The sequence below is a fragment of the Lissotriton helveticus genome, chromosome 10, assembly GCF_964261635.1.
Source record: "Lissotriton helveticus chromosome 10, aLisHel1.1, whole genome shotgun sequence".
Lineage (NCBI taxonomy): Eukaryota > Metazoa > Chordata > Amphibia > Caudata > Salamandridae > Lissotriton > Lissotriton helveticus.
Window position 1 is genome coordinate 1,061,175,807 of NC_136071.1, and position 17,560 is coordinate 1,061,193,366.

Consider the following 17,560-nt stretch of genomic DNA (forward strand, 5'->3'; position numbering starts at 1 on the left):
CATCAGCAGAGCATTGCACGCGCAAGTTATAGTGAGTCCAACTAACTATAACGTGGGAATTTCAATGGTTTTATGCGAGTAAAATTTCCAGCTGACTATAACTGGTGTGAAACCTATAGTTTTTTCAGTGAATTTAATAGGTTTTTTAAATGCCAATTCCTAACTATAACTGGTGTGAAACCTATGGTTTTTCAGTGAATATATATATATATATATATATATATATATATATATATACACACACACACACACACACACACACATACAGGTGTCATGTGGTCATAGACAAACAGCAAACCATGTCTTTATAATAAATAAATGTTGTGTGTGTGTGTGTGTGTGTATCTATACACACACACACACACACACACACACACCTATTTATTATAAAGACATGGTTTGCTGTTGGTCAATGACCACATGACACATGCTCATGTTTGAGGTTTTTATAATATTCAATCTAAACAAAATGTGCATTTGTACAATAAAAAAAAACAACATGTCCAGTTGCTTTACTCTTCTGCAAGAGGGAATCCTCCAGTCATGCCACTGAGGTCAACTGTTAGCTATAGAAGTGTCTCCTTTTTCAACAGTGAAACTTAATTCACACAACATCTGGGGAAACAACAAATCCTAGACTAAGTTTTCAAACCTGCCATCAGATTCGTTGCTCGGCTCAGAAAGAAGCTTGCCAAAAGTTTCCAGTGAAGTTTGTTTCAATTACCTGTGCTAGAACAGCTAGATCCCTTTACATGGAGGAATAACTTGGCATCTGTACATATGCCCCAGGCACGGAGTGAGTAGATACAGCTCATTTACGTTAGCTTTTCCAGACCACCAGTGAGCAGGCTTGCTGCCAGGCTTTTTGGGTGGAGAGGAAGTGATGGAAGGGAAGTGTGTTTTCAGGTTATACTGACCTGCATAAAAATCAAGGTAATGCTAAACTTCAAGTATGACAAAGTTAATTTAACCTGCTACACATTACTAAATGAGATGGCTGATTCACATTTTTTTACAACAGGATGTGTGAGAAGTTTAAGTAAAAGTCAAGGGAGCCCTCCACATTATGGCTTCCTTTTTAATCCACGTGTGGATTGATATCACTAAATATCATTAACTTCAAGATGATGTTCGATGGCTTGTCATCTTGGCCTAATCCACTTTACAAAAACTACATTGCAATTTGCATTTATTACTAGAGAGGCACATCTGCGATATACATAAATCCAGTCCATAGAAAACACTAGTTTCTACTTTTCATAAACTTGCAATTTAAATCAAAACAGTACGTGTAAGGATCAGAAAAGAAGAAAAAGAATGTCATTACTAACCTGAGAATCCTATATCTGGGTTCCTTTTCTTCTTTTTCCGTTCCCATTTTTCTGCATCTTCAGCACTGATTTCCAATAACTTGGCCCGCTGATAATCTTCACCTTTAGCTGCACATTCCTTCCGCACCAAGGAACAAAATTAGGTAACAGAGTCAGAATTAAGAGCAGCACACAGAACGGGGAGAAGTTCAAAATGTTCACTCTTAATGCATAATCACCCATAACGTCAATTAGAAGGGTTGCGACATGCTTGGAGCACTTTATGTAAATTCATTGTGCCGCAGTTAATTTCACCTAGACACCTTGTATTTTGAGTACAGAAAGGGGAGGTATTGGGGAAATCCACGGTATTTTAGTAGTTTTCCTCTCACACCTGGCTGGCAGTCAGTACTACCCCTTCACCTCTCACTGGGACCTTCGATCCCTCCCCCCTCCCCCCAAACTGACAGCATTACTTCCTGACTGACCCGCCTGATCAGCTTGCTCAAGTTCTATTTGATTCTTTCCCTGCTGCAGAGTGCAGAATCTCTTATCACATATAAATACTGCTCTTTCTACCCTGCAGGGCGCTGTGACATAGTGTGGTGCACGGCGGCTCATTTGGCAGAGTAGAGACGCAGAGGAACTGATTCGAAGTAAGGAGCTTTGAACACAGGTTCCCTGATGACTGGTACGGACTCCTCTCCACGATTGAGGCGGATTCACTTGCTGTCTGGTTCGAACTGCAACCATAGTGAGGAATGACTGGAGGGGGCATCGGCTGATGGCTCTCACTGCGGGGGTAAGCGATGCCAAGGGCAGAAATTGCTACCCAGCTTTACTGCGATTCGGGTTGCATTACTGCCGCTTGTCTATATCTACTAAACAGAGTGGTTTTAAAGGAAGTTTTGGCATGTACTGGCACTCTTCTGACTTCATCCGATTTGCGCTGCATACACTGCCCACTGATTGCTGGATTTTGGGCCCTCTGCGCGCCATAATGAGCCAGAGCCAGGTCCGCCCCAGGCTCTGCAGACAGCTCTGTCGCTTCTGATGTCAGTGCCCGGTGTTACCGGCGGTGTATAAATAAGGTTGTTGGTTGCGCTATCAGCGTCTTCGATCTGGCCGCCTTTAGTGCTAATGGGGGCTTGGGGGGGCAGCCGACCGCAGGGAGGTCTCCCCCCTCGGGCGATTTGGGAGGGCTGCGGGGGGGGGGGGGGGGGGGGGGGGGGGGGGGGGAGGGGTATGGGATTCTTCTTTCAGAACATTCCAGAATTCTTGTTGGGCTGCTTTTTAGTAGGTTTTTGCAGCCCAACTCATAACCCCCCTTGTCTCCGCCTCCCAGCCACCATTTTAAGTTTGGTGACCTGGTGGCTGGGAGGTTAGCTGCGAATTTTTGTCTGTGGTAATTCATAGTTTATTTATTTGATGCGGCGGAGGGCGGGGAGGTTGTAGGCATGTTGCGCGATACTCCGCGTGAGGAGTCTGCAGAGGGGGTCGCGCCGGTATATCTGTCAGGGAAGCGGGCGGTTTTGGAGGCCCGTCCCGAGGTGCAGCCTGCTTTCATTGTAGTCGCGGGCACAGTGGGGGCCAAGCGGGGAGCACGGAAAACGTCTGGGAAGCGCTCCGCTTTTGCCGCTGCCTAAGAGTGTGTGTCTGAGTTGTTTTGGCGCAGCTAGTGTCAGGCCGCGCAGAGGCTCTATTTAGCTGGGGGAGGGGTGTGGAGCCTTGTGGTCAGAAGCGGAGCGTGTGGGGACATGGGTGTCGCCTGGTGGGCAGAATTTATGGGGCTCGTGGTTCTCGTATCTCTACAGTTACACAGGCTGTTAATTCATGTGGTTTAGGGGAGAGTGGGGCATTTGTAGGGTGGCATGCTCACAATTTTGAGTTGGAAAGTCCTGTGGCAGAGCAGTTTGGCGAGAGGGGGGGTTTTTGGGCAGTCCTTTACTTTTCTCTCCAGCCTCTGTTCGAGGTCAGACCCTGTCAAGTGTGGGGAGTTCTAGAGGTGAAGGGGAATGGGCTCAAGTCGGCGTTGGGGGTGCCGGTACTGGGGTTGCTTTTGTTGTGGGGGTTGCGTAGTCGGGGGTTGGGGGGTCGGTGGTAGCTCTACCCACGGAGGCTGGTTTTCATGGATTGGTCGTTGGTGTGGGTAATTTTGTTCCTTATACTTTTCCTTGGTATGGTAGTTTTTTGTGGCGGGCAGGAGGTTCTGGGGTCCAGCAGCCTGGTTGGGAGCGTTTTTGGGAGTGTCTGTATGGATCAGGGTGCGGTTCAGCGGGGGTGTGTGGAGCAGGGTGTGTCTCAGTTTTTTAGGGGTGCAGGTTCTTATAAGGCGGTGGCAGCAGCAGAATTGCTTTGGAGCGCTGAGGAGGATGTGTTAGGCGATTCTCCTGTGAGAGGGGTGCCTTTCAGGAGTACAGGTCCGTTTTTGGATAGGTTGAAAAGGTGGTCGGTTGGTTCAGTGGTTTTGCAGTGGCCAGGGCCTGCGTCATGTGTTTTTTCCTGGGGATCCCAGCACACCAGCCAAACTTTTTCTTTTCAGGGGGTGGATCGGTGCGGCGGTCCGGACTCGGTAGGGCGTAGTTCAGCCCAATTTCGCCGAGGTGAAGTGAGGAGGGAGCCTAGCGCGGCACTTTCCGTACCACCGAGGGAGCCCGTCGCAGCCCCAACGAATAGCAGGTTTAGGTGGTCTACCTTACCGTCGGCTATGGAGCTGCAGAGTCAACGCATGGGGAGGTACAGGCGTGTACAGTCTGCTCCCCCTCCAGGAGGACTTTCTACTCATTTTAAATCTAATGTTGCTGATAACGGGTTGGGTAAGACCCGAGGTGTTGCCTTTCAGGCCAGAAGTGGAGCCGGTACTGTTGGACTATGATGAAGGTAGTCCTGAAGGGGGGGGGGGGCCCTCTCATGTGTCTCATAGTGTTTTGCAGATTTCCACAGTAGCGTGGCCATCAAGGGAGATTCGAGAGCGCGGCCCATCAGGCTGGGCTCCTCGAAGACGGAATAGGTTGGATGTGTCGGCGCCACGAGCGGAGTCTGTGAGGGCGCCTTCTTTGGAGCCAGGTGAGAGCCCAGTTACACAGGCCAGACCTAGAATGGTGTCTGCGGGGACAGCGATGGAGGGGGTTGGCGGGTGGTTTGAAGGGAGATTGCTCACAAGAAAGTACGTTAAAGATTCAAGTGTTCGCACGGTTGATGGCTGAGGCGGCAGGAAGTAAGGTGGAAAGCGGTACAACCACTGAGGCTTCAGGGAGCCTCTTGCCAGTAAAAGTAAAAAAAAAAATTACAAAAAAAAGAGCTTCCGTGTATGGGGGTCACTAAATGTTTGGGAGCTCATTTAATGTTGGCAAATAAGGAGCGCATTTAGAAGGGTGGATATGTGAACATTTTGCAGCTCCTTCCCCTTGAGGTACGGTCCAAAAAAAATAATAATAATAAAGGAAAAAATAAATAAATAAATAAATAAATAATAAAAAAAAATAAAAATAAAACAAGTTTCTAAGGAGGAGGAGTAGGAATTAGCGAAGCGCCCTAAGGTTACATTGACTATGAAACATTGGACGGCGATATGCAAGTGTTTACTGTGAGAAATTCCCAGAGCGCAGCGTTTATATATTTAAATATATGGATGTGATCAGGAAGGCGGAGCTTACGGGAGGGGGGGTATACTGGGGCTCAATATGATGAAGAATTTAGGGCTCGGATGGCATGGGATCCAGAGGCAAATGGGGGGAGTTGCATACTGATCTCTGGCAGCATACATTGAGAGCAGCCTCAGGGGGGAAAGATTATTTAGAGCTAGCGGTTTGCCTTTGATCTATCGCCCCCTTTCAAGCTAAGCTCACCCGTGGCGGGGTGGGAAGTAGTTCAACTACACAGTCAAGAAATGGTACCTGCTGGGACTTTCCTAAGGGGTCGTGCGTTAGGGAATACTGTAGATATAGGCATGAATTCTCAAGCTGCGATAGGCGACACCCTCTGTTTAAATGTTGGGGCACCAAATCGCCAGGTGGACAACAAGGGAGTCAGACAGGTACAGGGGTTTTAGGATCAGCTCAGCAGTTTCAAGGGGGTCGGGGAGGTAGAGGAGCGCAAGGTTCTGGGCCTTAAGGCTCATTCACCGTTTAAGCTACCACAGTTACAACGGGCCCTCCAGGATTACGAGGGTGATGGTGTGAAACAAAAACTTTTGAGGGGTTTTCAATTTGGTTTTCGTTTGAGCTATTTTGGGCCAAAGCAGAGGCGTTGGGCTGACAACTTGAAGTCGGCATTTGAGCACAGTGCTGTGGTAAGAGAGAAATGGAGCAAAGAAGTGCGTGAAGGACGGATAGCAGGCCCCCCTTTTCATGAATGGCCGATCCATGATTTGTTAACTCCACCCATTGGAGTGGTGCCTTAAAAGGAGGCTGCTTTGGTATCATATTCCTCGGTTGACGTGGCCCTGTCACTTGTTGTGACCGCGGGCGCAACTGCAGAGATGACTAAGTGTGACATTAAGTGACATATTCCTCGGTTGACGTGGCCCTTTCACTTGTTGTGACCGCGGGCGCAACTGCAGAGATGACTAAGTGTGACATTAAGTGACATATTCCTCGGTTGACGTGGCCCTGTCACTTGTTGTGACCGTGGGAGTAACTGCAGAGATGGCTAAGTGTGACATTAAGTACCATATTCCTCGGTTGACATGGCCCTGTCACTTGTTGTGACCGCGGGCGCAACTGCAGAGTTGGCTAAGTGTGACATTAAGTGAAAGAGCAAGGGCAGTTCAGACTTCAACGTTTGTCAGAGCCGGAGGGGCTTTCTGTAAATGATTTAATTAAGGAAGAGGCTGCTTCGGTATCATATTCCTCGGTTGACGTGGCCCTGTCACTTGTTGTGACCGCGGGCGCAACTGCAGAGATGGCTAAGTGTGACATTAAGTCTGCTTTTCGGCTGCTTCCAGTCCATCCAGATGATTGGAGTGTTCTGAGCATCCATTTTGAAGGGAAATGGTACGTGGACGAAGCATTGCCGATGGGTTGCTCCATTTCATGTGCTCTATTTGAAGGTTTCAGCACTTTTTCGCAGTGGCATTTCACCCACCTTTCGGGTCATGTACTGGTAAAGCCCTATTTGGATGATTTCTTTTGTTGGTTCCTCAGGCTCCGCGGAGTGACAGGCAGCTCTGGACACTTTCCATGGGCTCATGGAGGTTTTGGGTGTGCCTTGGGCTCCTGAGAAAACAATGGGTCCTGCCACAGTATTGTCATTCTTTGGCATTAAAATTGATTCCGGGGCAATGCAAGCTAGCTTGCCGGAAGAAAAGAGGTTGCAGATGCTGGCATTGTTGAGTGGCATGTTGCCAAAACAGTAAGTGAGGTGAAAGAAATTCGAGTTTTACTGGGGCACCTTAATTTTTGCGCTTCCTTTAATGGTGTTCCATTGATCGGAGATGTGGTTTTTGAGTGGGATGTACAGATGTTTTCAGATGCTGCAGGCAGTGCAGTTTTTGGCCTGTACTGGAATGGGAGATGGTGTGCGGAACAATGGCCTGCAGATTGTTTGGGTGGTGGGAGGTGTCTCACATTTCTTGAGTTTTTTCCTTTACTGGTGGCCTTGACTCTTTGGGGGGACGCTCTGGCACACAAACAAGTTATTTTCCGTGTTGTCAACATGGCAGTGGTGAGATTGTTCATCGGCAGTTGGCCAGAGATGAGCAGGTATGACACTGATGAGAGTCTTGGTGTTTGGTTTGTTTGAAGCATGCCATCACTTTTCGAGCCTTTCACATTCCCGGTGTGGTTTAGGTCATAGCGGATGCTTTGTCTCGTTCGCCGTGGGGGAGATTCCGTGGACTGGCCAGTGAGGCGGACCGATTACCCACTCCAATGCCACGATATATGTGGCACGTATGGTGCCGTCGGGTATTACGACTGGTGGTAGGTTCTTTGTCTGTATCCACATGTTCAGCTTAATTTTTGGCATGGAAGGACTGTTTGGTTTCAGGCGCATGCAGGGTGACGAGGTTTGCCGCCTTTCCGGGGATGTCATTCAGTCCATTCTAGACCTCATGGACAAGGGTCTTTCTAGAGTTACCATTGCAGGAGAGTTGGCAGGGATATCATTTATCTTTTATCTTTGCAGACACTGGCTCGTATATTGGCGATTCTGCCCTCAGTTTGTAGAGACGATCGTTCATCAATAATTACTTGTCCGTTGCTGCTGGCTCGCCGTTGGCGCATCCTCTCTGGGGGGTTTCCGATTGTGAGCTGGTTTTTAGAGACGATTAAAGACTGATCAAAGGTATTAGGGTAAAGGGGTGCGGGTAGAGGCGCGTTCATCAACAATCACTTGTCAATTGCTTCTGGCTCGCCGTTGGCGCATACTCTCTGGGGGTTGCGATTGTGATCTGGTTTTTCTGCATATTACTAAAGCGCCTGTGTCAGCATATCAGTTGCGCATGGTTTTGCGTAAGGCTTGGCAGTATATTGGTTTGGAGGGGGATCGATACGGAACACACTTTGGTCTCAAGGGGTCATCATGAGGTTGGGGCGCTGGTCGTCTAACTGCTTTCAGCGCCATGTGCGGAGCAATGCGGCGGAGGCGCCTGCGTCATCCTCCTTTTCTTGAGTATTTATTGGTTGTTTTTCTTTTACAGGATCAATTGCTGGGCCCTGTTCTGAAGTGGTGACGATTTGGATGGTGGGGCATTCGTTCGTCAAGTGGGCACGGGTTCAGGCGGCTCAAAGTTATTCTGGAAAAATGTTGGGGTTTTTTAATGGCAAATGTTCAACATTGTTTGGAAAGGAACGTGTGCGTTGCTTTGGAGGGAACTAGTTCCATGCCTTAATACAGGAATGGCTGGGGGTTTCTGTCCGGATATTTTCATCATTTGGCTTGTGGGTGAATAATCATTGGTGTAGCCAAAGTTGTTTTTGTTGCGGGCAATTAAGAGTGACTTAGCTTTCATTAAGGAGTGTTGGGCTGGTTGCCATGTTTTTGAACGGAATTGATTCCGCGTCGTATCTGGAGAGGAGCAGTGAATCCTATAGCGATTGATAGGGTCAGGAAGAAGGTGAATGCTGAGGTTTCCAGATTCTGTCGTCAGCTGGGCTTTGGAAGTGTGTCTTATAGAGAGATACGGTTTGAATCGACTGAATTCTTTAGAGATGATGGGGTTTCGCTTCTATAGAGCAGGCATGGACCTTTATTTGTTGGAATTAAGGGAAGCATTGGCTGGGTTTTTGACAGTCCGGCATTGAGTACTTTTCGGATCCCTTCCTTTTTTCCTACTGGGGGGGCACAAAGGGGGGGGGCGTAGTGTTGCTCCCCCCCTCCTTCCTGGGTGGCGGGGTCTAGTTGTTTCGGGGCAGTTTGTGTCAGATTTTTGGTGATTAATGGTCAGGTTGGTGTTATCGACAGGGAAAGAATAAGTTGGTCATTGGTTGACCGTTTATACGTTTTGGGGGTTTGACAGAGGTGAAGGGGCAGGCATGTGATTGGTTAATGGAGGGCCTGGTATTTATACGTTATTGGGGTTGATATGATGATGTAATGTTTATATTGATGATGTAATGTTTTATAATGTTTTATAATGTTGTTGCAATATTTGAAATGTTGTGTATATGGGTGGGGGAGGGGCTATGAAATTTTAGGAGAGGGGTGGGGGGCGGGGTCAGGATTATTTAATTATTTAGTGAGGTTTATTTTGGAAGGCTTTGCCAAAGTTTTATATAATTTGTGATGCGCACCTGTTCCAAATAAAGCGGCCTTTTTCACACTCAAATATTTGCTTGGTCTGCATATATCCCCCCCCTCACTCCCCTCCCAATGGGGGCTTGGGGGGGGGTTTGACAGAGGTGAAGGGGCAGGCATGTGATTGGTTAATGGAGGGCCTGGTATTTATACGTTATTGGGGTTGATATGATGATGTAATGTTTATATTGATGATGTAATGTTTTATAATGTTTTATAATGTTGTTGCAATATTTGAAATGTTGTGTATATGGGTGGGGGAGGGGCTATGAAATTTTAGGAGAGGGGTGGGGGGCGGGGTCAGGATTATTTAATTATTTAGTGAGGTTTATTTTGGAAGGCTTTGCCAAAGTTTTATATAATTTGTGATGCGCACCTGTTCCAAATAAAGCGGCCTTTTTCACACTCAAATATTTGCTTGGTCTGCATATATCCCCCCCCTCACTCCCCTCCCAATGGGGGCTTGGGGGGGGCAGCCGACCGCAGGGAGGTCTCCCCCCCCCCCTCCCCCCCCCGGGCGATTTGGGAGGGCTGCGGGGGGGGGGGGGTATGGGATTCTTCTTTCAGAACATTCCAGAATTCTTGTTGGGCTGCTTTTTAGTAGGTTTTTGCAGCCCAACTCATAACCCCCCTTGTCTCCGCCTCCCAGCCACCATTTTAAGTTTGGTGACCTGGTGGCTGGGAGGTTAGCTGCGAATTTTTGTCCCTCCCTCCCTCCCTATTTGTTTTTTAGCTTTTCCTCATTTGGGTCTTAACCCCTTTTGTCTCCCTCTCTTTTTATTTTGGTTCTTTTTCTTGTTTGCATCTGGCAGTTTTGTTTGGAGCAGTGGTGCAGGGGTTTTTCTGTTGTACTTTGTCGCTTGGAGCAGGTGCAGTGCGGGGTCTAGTTGTTTCGGGGCAGTTTGTGTCAGATTTTTGGTGATTAATGGTCAGGTTGGTGTTATCGACAGGGAAAGAATAAGTTGGTCATTGGTTGACCGTTTATACGTTTTGGGGGTTTGACAGAGGTGAAGGGGCAGGCATGTGATTGGTTTATGGAGGGCCTGGTATTTATAAGTTATTGGGGGCCTGGTATTTATAAGTTATTGGGGTTGATATGATGACGTAATGTTTATATTGATGATGTAATGTTTTATAATGTTTTATAATGTTGTTGCAATGTTTAAAATGTTGTGTATATGGGTGGGGGAGGGGCTATGAAATTTTAGGGGAGGGGGTGGGGGGCGGGGTCAGGATTATTTAATTATTTAGTGAGGTTTATTTTGGAAGGCTTTGCCAAAGTTTTATATAATTTGTGATGCGCACCTGTTCCAAATAAAGCGGCCTTTTTCACACTCAAATATTTGCTTGGTCTGCATATATCCCCCCCCCCCTCGCCCTCCCTCCCAAAGAGCTCATTGGCACCCAGGCCCCTGGGTCAGAGCTCGGCGCATCAGTCACTGCGCAGTAGTCTGCCGCAGCTGTGATCTCAGACAAGACACGTCTTTACTGAGGCTTTAGTGGGACATAACAGTGACACTTTACACACTAAATGGTACAGAGAAGAATGGGGTTGTAATGCCGTGTCCATCCGTCGCATTTATTTCCATTACCAGTTGCGCGCAGCGCCGTGAGATGATGGAGGGAGTGGGCTGCGGCTGGGGTGAGGCCTGGAGGTGGCTGGGGGCCCCAGAACAGGCCCCACGCACAGTCGACGCGAGAGGCCGAGACTCGCAATACTAAGCACTTTATTGTAAGAGAAGCTGCGAATCCTGACTGAGGCGCAAACTCCCATCTGTGTTAGAATCAGAGGACAACCCTGGTGCAAACTGCGCACACGGACTTTCATCGGATAATGGACGTCGCATATCGTACATACACACACTCCCCAGCTGGGAGGATCAGGTGCCATTAGGTCGTTGGCCACATTCCGAGGCGGACCAATCAGAATTTAGGCGCAGAGACCACTTCCATGAAATACCACAAGCTTTACAATTGGTATTTACCGGATGCGCAATTTACACCATTTGCTGTCTTCTTAGATTGAGGGACGCTGTGGGGGTGCACGTCATGGTAACAGTGCAGGGGCAGTGAGGGGTTTCTGGGTGGTCCCAGAACAATAGAACTTTGCCCACGCGAGGCTTGCCACACCCTGAGGAGTCATGCCTTACCGCCACTAGATGGCGCCTTCTTACTTTGCCTTATGGAATCCCTCGCTCTGCGGTGAGGCTGGGAGGCTTCCCTCTGCCACCCCACCCTTCTGTCAGGACTCCCCACGGCTTCCTCCTCAATACTGACACGAAACTGGTTTGCCCCCGTTTCTCCACACTTGCCAACATTGTGTGACCACAAACACGTAGGATTTCAAAATGACTAATTAGCAAAATTATGATATTACCAGAAATTACATAATAGAATGTCTGTTACCGCCCTCTTCCCTCCAATGACTGAATCAGTTAGTAGAGTGTTTCGCCCAAAATTTAGGAGAGAATTATCCTGCGTTGTCGGTCCCTCTTTAACTCTAGCAAATCGTTTTGAAGCCCTTTCCACTCTTACTGAAAACGATTGACTGCCCAACACAGCAGCAATTGAGGGAGGACAAGATTGTTTGGCCCCAGACACAATACGGAAATCCAGTTCACAACAAATAATAGATCAAACTACATACGCAATTATGTGGGTGGGTGACTTTAATACTGAGCAGTGTACGCATAGCAATAATTACATTTGTAGAGTCCAGATGGAGAAAGGGAAGAGGCAAGTCATTTTAAACACCAGGTCTATGGGGAAGTATTAAATATTATCATCCTTATACATAATATGTCATTTTCATCCGATTTTATCTCACAAAATATAGCACATGTCCTGGCACCCGCATGATTGACTTTGCAATACTTTCCAAAAATCTTACACGGAAATTATAAAACCACGAAGTGTGTCCCTTACCACACAGCGATCTCAGCCCCATCATCTTATGTTTTGACGTCCAGCTGCAAGTGCCTTATTGCACCTCACAGTTCATGTTTGCCCCGGAACAGGGACTACGAACAGAGTGGGATCGAATTGATCCAAGTAAATTGTTCTAAGACTTAGTCAAAGACACCAGTCAGGACATCTCTCAATGCCTCTCATCGGAAGCTGATCCCAATTAAATCCGGGATAGTTATTCTGCAATTTGCGAGACACCTGCTTGACTATTAAGACATAATAGGCCACCTAAAAGCAAGCCATTGTATTCCTGGTTCATTCCAGACTGCACTTCAGCTTTAAAAGCTATTAAAAGAGCCACCAATTCAATACCGCGCATCACAGAGAAGGTAGTCAATTTGAATCCGCTATAAACAAGCATTTGCAATGCAACAGGTCTCTCATTTTCGAGAGTTTAAGCTATTGGCAGTGTATATTGCAAAAAACACAGTTGATGGACAGAATGTAGAACAATGTCATACATTCACCCCAGTACAAGGATCTGGGCCTAAATCCATCGTTTTTTTGCACTCCACACCACCCTGGGTTAGACACTGGCTATATGCAAATCAGCTCTGACCCTGTGCCTCATGGGAACAGTCCAGTCCGAACTACCAAGCCATGTCTTTCCCAGACCGGAATCAAGCATCCAAGGACCGGTTTCTGGCTATCAGCCTTCATCAGCCTGGATAGCTTGACTCCAGTGGTGTGGAGAGCCTGGGACTCACGTCTGAGCATACCCAGCCCACTCGGGGTGAAAATTGCAAAAAACACAGTTGATGGACAGAATGTAGAACAATGTCATACATTCACCCCAGTACAAGGATCTGGGCCTAAATCCATCGTTTTTTTGCACTCCACACCACCCTGGGTTAGACACTGGCTATATGCAAATCAGCTCTGACCCTGTGCCTCATGGGAACAGTCCAGTTCGAACTACCAAGCCATGTCTTTCCCAGACCGGAATCAAGCATCCAAGGACCGGTTTCTGGCTATCAGCCTTCATCAGCCTGGATAGCTTGACTCCAGTGGTGTGGAGAGCCTGGGACTCACGTCTGAGCATACCCAGCCCACTCGGGGTGAAAATTGCAAAAAACACAGTTGATGGACAGAATGTAGAACAATGTCATACATTCACCCCAGTACAAGGATCTGGGCCTAAATCCATCGTTTTTTTGCACTCCACACCACCCTGGGTTAGACACTGGCTATATGCAAATCAGCTCTGACCCTGTGCCTCATGGGAACAGTCCAGTCCGAACTACCAAGCCATGTCTTTCCCAGACCGGAATCAAGCATCCAAGGACCGGTTTCTGGCTATCAGCCTTCATCAGCCTGGATAGCTTGACTCCAGTGGTGTGGAGAGCCTGGGACTCACGTCTGAGCATACCCAGCCCACTCGGGGAGGGACCCCATAATTGTACCAACCCTTCCCCTAGGGTACGTAAGGGCTTACCTGTGGGTGCAACCCAGATTCATAATGGGAGAAGATTCAGATCCAATACCACTTGAACTTCAACCATCTGGGCACTTTGGACGTTGCTGGACTACACTTTGGGAACCGAGACTGCAACTGTGAAGATTCCTGCTGCTCCTGGTCTCGTCATCCTGCTGCAACGTCTGTGCCTGTACTCTATACAGGTTCTTCACAGGGCCTGTGGACATCCAAGACACCCAATGAAATCTCCCTTGAAGTGAGGGAGTCACTCCCCTGCATCTGCAGGCACCCCGACACAGTTGACCGGTCTGCTGATCCTGGACTCTGAAAGGCTCAGCAATACAGGTGGTGGTTCTGCAAATCCCTCGAGGCCTGCAATGTCTTCTTACAGAGTTTGAGGCCAGTATCCCTCGCTTGAACAGCTGGAACAGAACCCCTGTGCATCGCGTCAATGTGCCGTTGCGAAGGCTTGTTGACTTTCTCCTCCAGAGATCTTTGGGCTCTAAAAAGCTTCAGCCTCAAGCATCTCCTACAGCCTAGATCTTCACCTGCACCGCATCCTTTGTACGGTGGGCCTTCATCCTTTGATGAGCTGCTCAAGGTCCTCTTGCGACTCCTGTGCCTCCGGACCTTGGGTCCTCTCGAGAGCCTTCTTTGGCAACAGTGGGCTCCCCTGCTTGCTTAGGGCCTGCTCTGACTTACCTGCTCGTGGTGAGTTACTTGGACTTTGCTGGTCCAGACACTGCACCTTTTTCTACAACTATGTTGGTTGCCTTTGCCAAGGCTTGTTGGCGTCCCTGCCGGGCAATGACCCCTTGGCCCTTGACATCCGGCGTGGGAGCTCGTAAATGGCTCCTGGTCTGCCAAAGCGTTGCCTGGTTCACACAGCTGCAACTTCAAGGGCACCGTCACCTCTCCTGCATGTTCGACATGGGTGGGTATTCGCCTTCAGTGCCTCCTGGTCACTTCTGCGTGGCATAGACACGGTCCCCTCTTCTTTCAGGTACCTCTCACTTTGACTCCACCTCTGGGTTCCACCTGTCTCTTCTCACCTTCTTAATCAGCAGCATCTTCCTGAAGTACTCCATTGTGGTCTACGGCGGTTTCCAGCGCCAATTTGCACCCATGCACCCTGCTTCCCTGGTGTAGGTCTCCTGGTTCCTGGGGTGTCCATGGGTGGGGTGGCTCTCCAACCTTCCGCCTCCCACAGAGTTTCTGCAGGGTCCGCTGGGAAGGGTCCTTCTTTAAAATAGCAACCACGACTTACCCAATGACTTGAATTGAATACGCGGTCATGTTCCCACATTGCACACTACCTCCGTGGGGTACCTAGATACTTACCCTGGGCGGTTCTTTGGGTCACCAACTCTTCTACGTCTTCTGGGTCCACTCTTGTGGTTCGCATTCCTCTATGTAAGTATATGGTTTGGTCTTCCCCTGGGGACCACTGTGTATTTGTGCTTCTCGCTTATTCTCATATTGTGCATATATCTCCGGGTAGGAGATACTGTATTGCATTAGTGAGTGTTAATAATAAATACATATTTTTATAACTACACTGTGTGTTTCTTTTTCACATAACCCATACCATAAGATTAAGTGCTGGCAAAACAAGCTGCTTTACACTCCTTCTGGACTAAGCCTGAAGGCTTCTCTCCACAGCTACCCATACCATAAGATTAAGTGCTGGCAAAACAAGCTGCTTTACACTCCTTCTGGACTAAGCCTGAAGGCTTCTCTCCACAGCTACCACGAAGAGAGCCTTCTAAAGTTGTGTAAGACCACTAAAACCACCATAAGGGTAGTCTGGGTTAGTGCAGGGTGCTACACTTACATAGGTGTGCACATATAACAAGCCAACCTTCTACAATATTAAAAATGGAATCAATTTTCAGGAAAACTTTTACCATGTATACATCTATCATAAAGGGTCTGCCACGAACATAAGTACATCACCTGCATACAAGAAAATTCTAGCTCCAACTCCGCCCCCAAACCAAAGTTTGCGACAATGAATAGGAATATTTTTAGATCTGAATACGTATAATTCCTATACACAGATTCTGCAGATCTTAGGCCCATTCCAGTACACAAGACTGCTACAGATCTTTCTTGCCTAAACCACCTTGCTTGTGTATTTTTTTATTGTACTTATAAAGCACAACATTCGTTCCAAAGGGATATCATGGCACTAGTTCTAGATCACCAACATTGTAAAGACATTTGTTACAGAGGCACGAGCAATTAGGTCCTAACCAGTCATAATGGTTGTCAGTGAGACGTAGGTCTAATAGGAATTTATTCCGTTGTGCAGCTGCCTGGTCAGAAAAGGAGCGGCCTCCTGCTCTAACTTCCTTTATACACCTAGTTTTGGCCAGAGCGAGATTGCGAGATCTCAGTTATCGCGAAGGAGAATAAAATCCAACGTTGTCCTGCAGGATTTTGGGGCTAATCTTGAGTAAAGCTCAATGCGCATGGCACCGTAGTTTAAACTTAGATCTTTGCCGCATAGGCAACGAATGTAGCACCTCCAAACATGCTGATGGCAATCTAAACTTGTTCGTGTTACAGACCAGGTTGGCTGCTGCATTTTCGGTCATCTGCAATCGTGAGAACAAGTAATCTGCCATAACAACAAAGAACGCATTCCCATAGTCCAGTCTACAAGTTATCAAGGCCTGTACAATGGTTTTCCTCCAATTACAAGGGATCCATTTAAAAAGTCTCCTTAATAATTTTAGCATGGCAAACCATTTGCCGCACAGTACTTTGACTTGGTTTTGTATAGTTAGTGCATTGTCTACCAAGACGCCTAGATTTTTTACAACCCGTTTGGGTTCTGGCACAGACTACCTGTGCTCCCCCAAAGAGTAATATCTCAGACTTCTCTGCATTTAACTTCAGACAATGCTCTGTAATCCAATTTGTGGTTTCTGAAAGACGTTTGATCAAATTATCTCTGGTGTCCTAATATCTTTCTCCAATTGCTATCAGCAACTGTGTGTCATCTGCATAAGAACAAATGCGGAAACTTAATTTCTTTCCAAACTTGTACACACATGTTCCAAGGGCTTTAAGTGGGATGAAAAAACTGCGGGGGGGATAGGGGGGGGGGGGGGGTGTCTCAAAGGGGTGTGGCCAAAGTAATTAAGGGTGTGGCTTAAAAACGCATAAGCTAAAAAACTGTGCTCAGCAGTGTGCTGCCCAACTTGTATTTTATTGCTTCTGTCCTTTCATGCAGATATGATACAACAAGTAACAGCACACCTACAAGTCAGGACTATTGGCTTTGCCAATGGTTTTAGTTGCATAAGATAAATAAACAGAAACTATGGCTTGTATATAATATTGAAAAAGCTTCCACGTAAAGCCCTAGTTACACCACAACGACGTTGCTGCTCCTTAGTTTCAAAAAGAGAAGGGAAATCCAGAGCGAAAATGACTCTCTTTAAAAGATTTCCCTTCCCCTACAACGCTCACCAGGCATGACGTCATGCGCTAACTTCTCCACTAGTGAGAAGAGAGCAGTGTGAGCAGCGCACATCGATGTGACTGCTGGAACTGCAGTGGAATGAAACGGACTGCCTGTGCCAGGGAACAAAACAGAGCCCGTTAGAGACCTGTTTCGAGGCCCCCTTTGAAAAACTGCTGGTGCTCAGCACCGGTGAGACCCGGCACACTTAAAGCCCGGCATGCTCCATTCCTGTTCCCATGCAGAATTATAGGTATTCCACGGGGTAAGACCAAAACTGTGCTGGCTGGATGATTTTGCTTCCATGTGTGTTGTAGGTAAAGCTTCATATATGTTAAGAAGTTGAAAGATTACCACAGTTAAGGAATAACAGGGATTTCAAGTTTAAATGTTTAAGTCTTACAGAAAAAAGACACCTAGAAGGGCAATACATTGTGATAAAGGCTATCTAAGAGAACCAAGTGAAAACAAGTGCATACCTTAAACTTAAGAGCGGAAAACAAAAAGGTGGTGTGTGAAACCTAAAAAAACAAATATCATTTACAGGTTCATTATCTCATCCTTCTTCTCCTTCCCTCTACGGTTGAAGTCTCCAATTCCAATCATTAAGGATGAGGTGGACCTACCTCTCCATTCACCATTATGAACTATTTTTTC

The 17,560-nt window shown here is 47.4% G+C and overlaps 1 protein-coding gene across 1 annotated transcript in view; it reads right to left on the reverse strand.

The window, feature by feature from the left end:
• Window positions 1–17,560, reverse strand: part of SYF2 (SYF2 pre-mRNA splicing factor) — a 247,762-nt gene that overhangs the window by 182,680 nt on the left and 47,522 nt on the right. Inside the window, exon 4 of the mRNA XM_078663769.1 lies at window positions 1,332–1,449. Coding sequence (XP_078519895.1) covers window positions 1,332–1,449 — 118 coding nt within the window. The remainder of the gene's footprint in view (window positions 1–1,331; window positions 1,450–17,560) is intronic.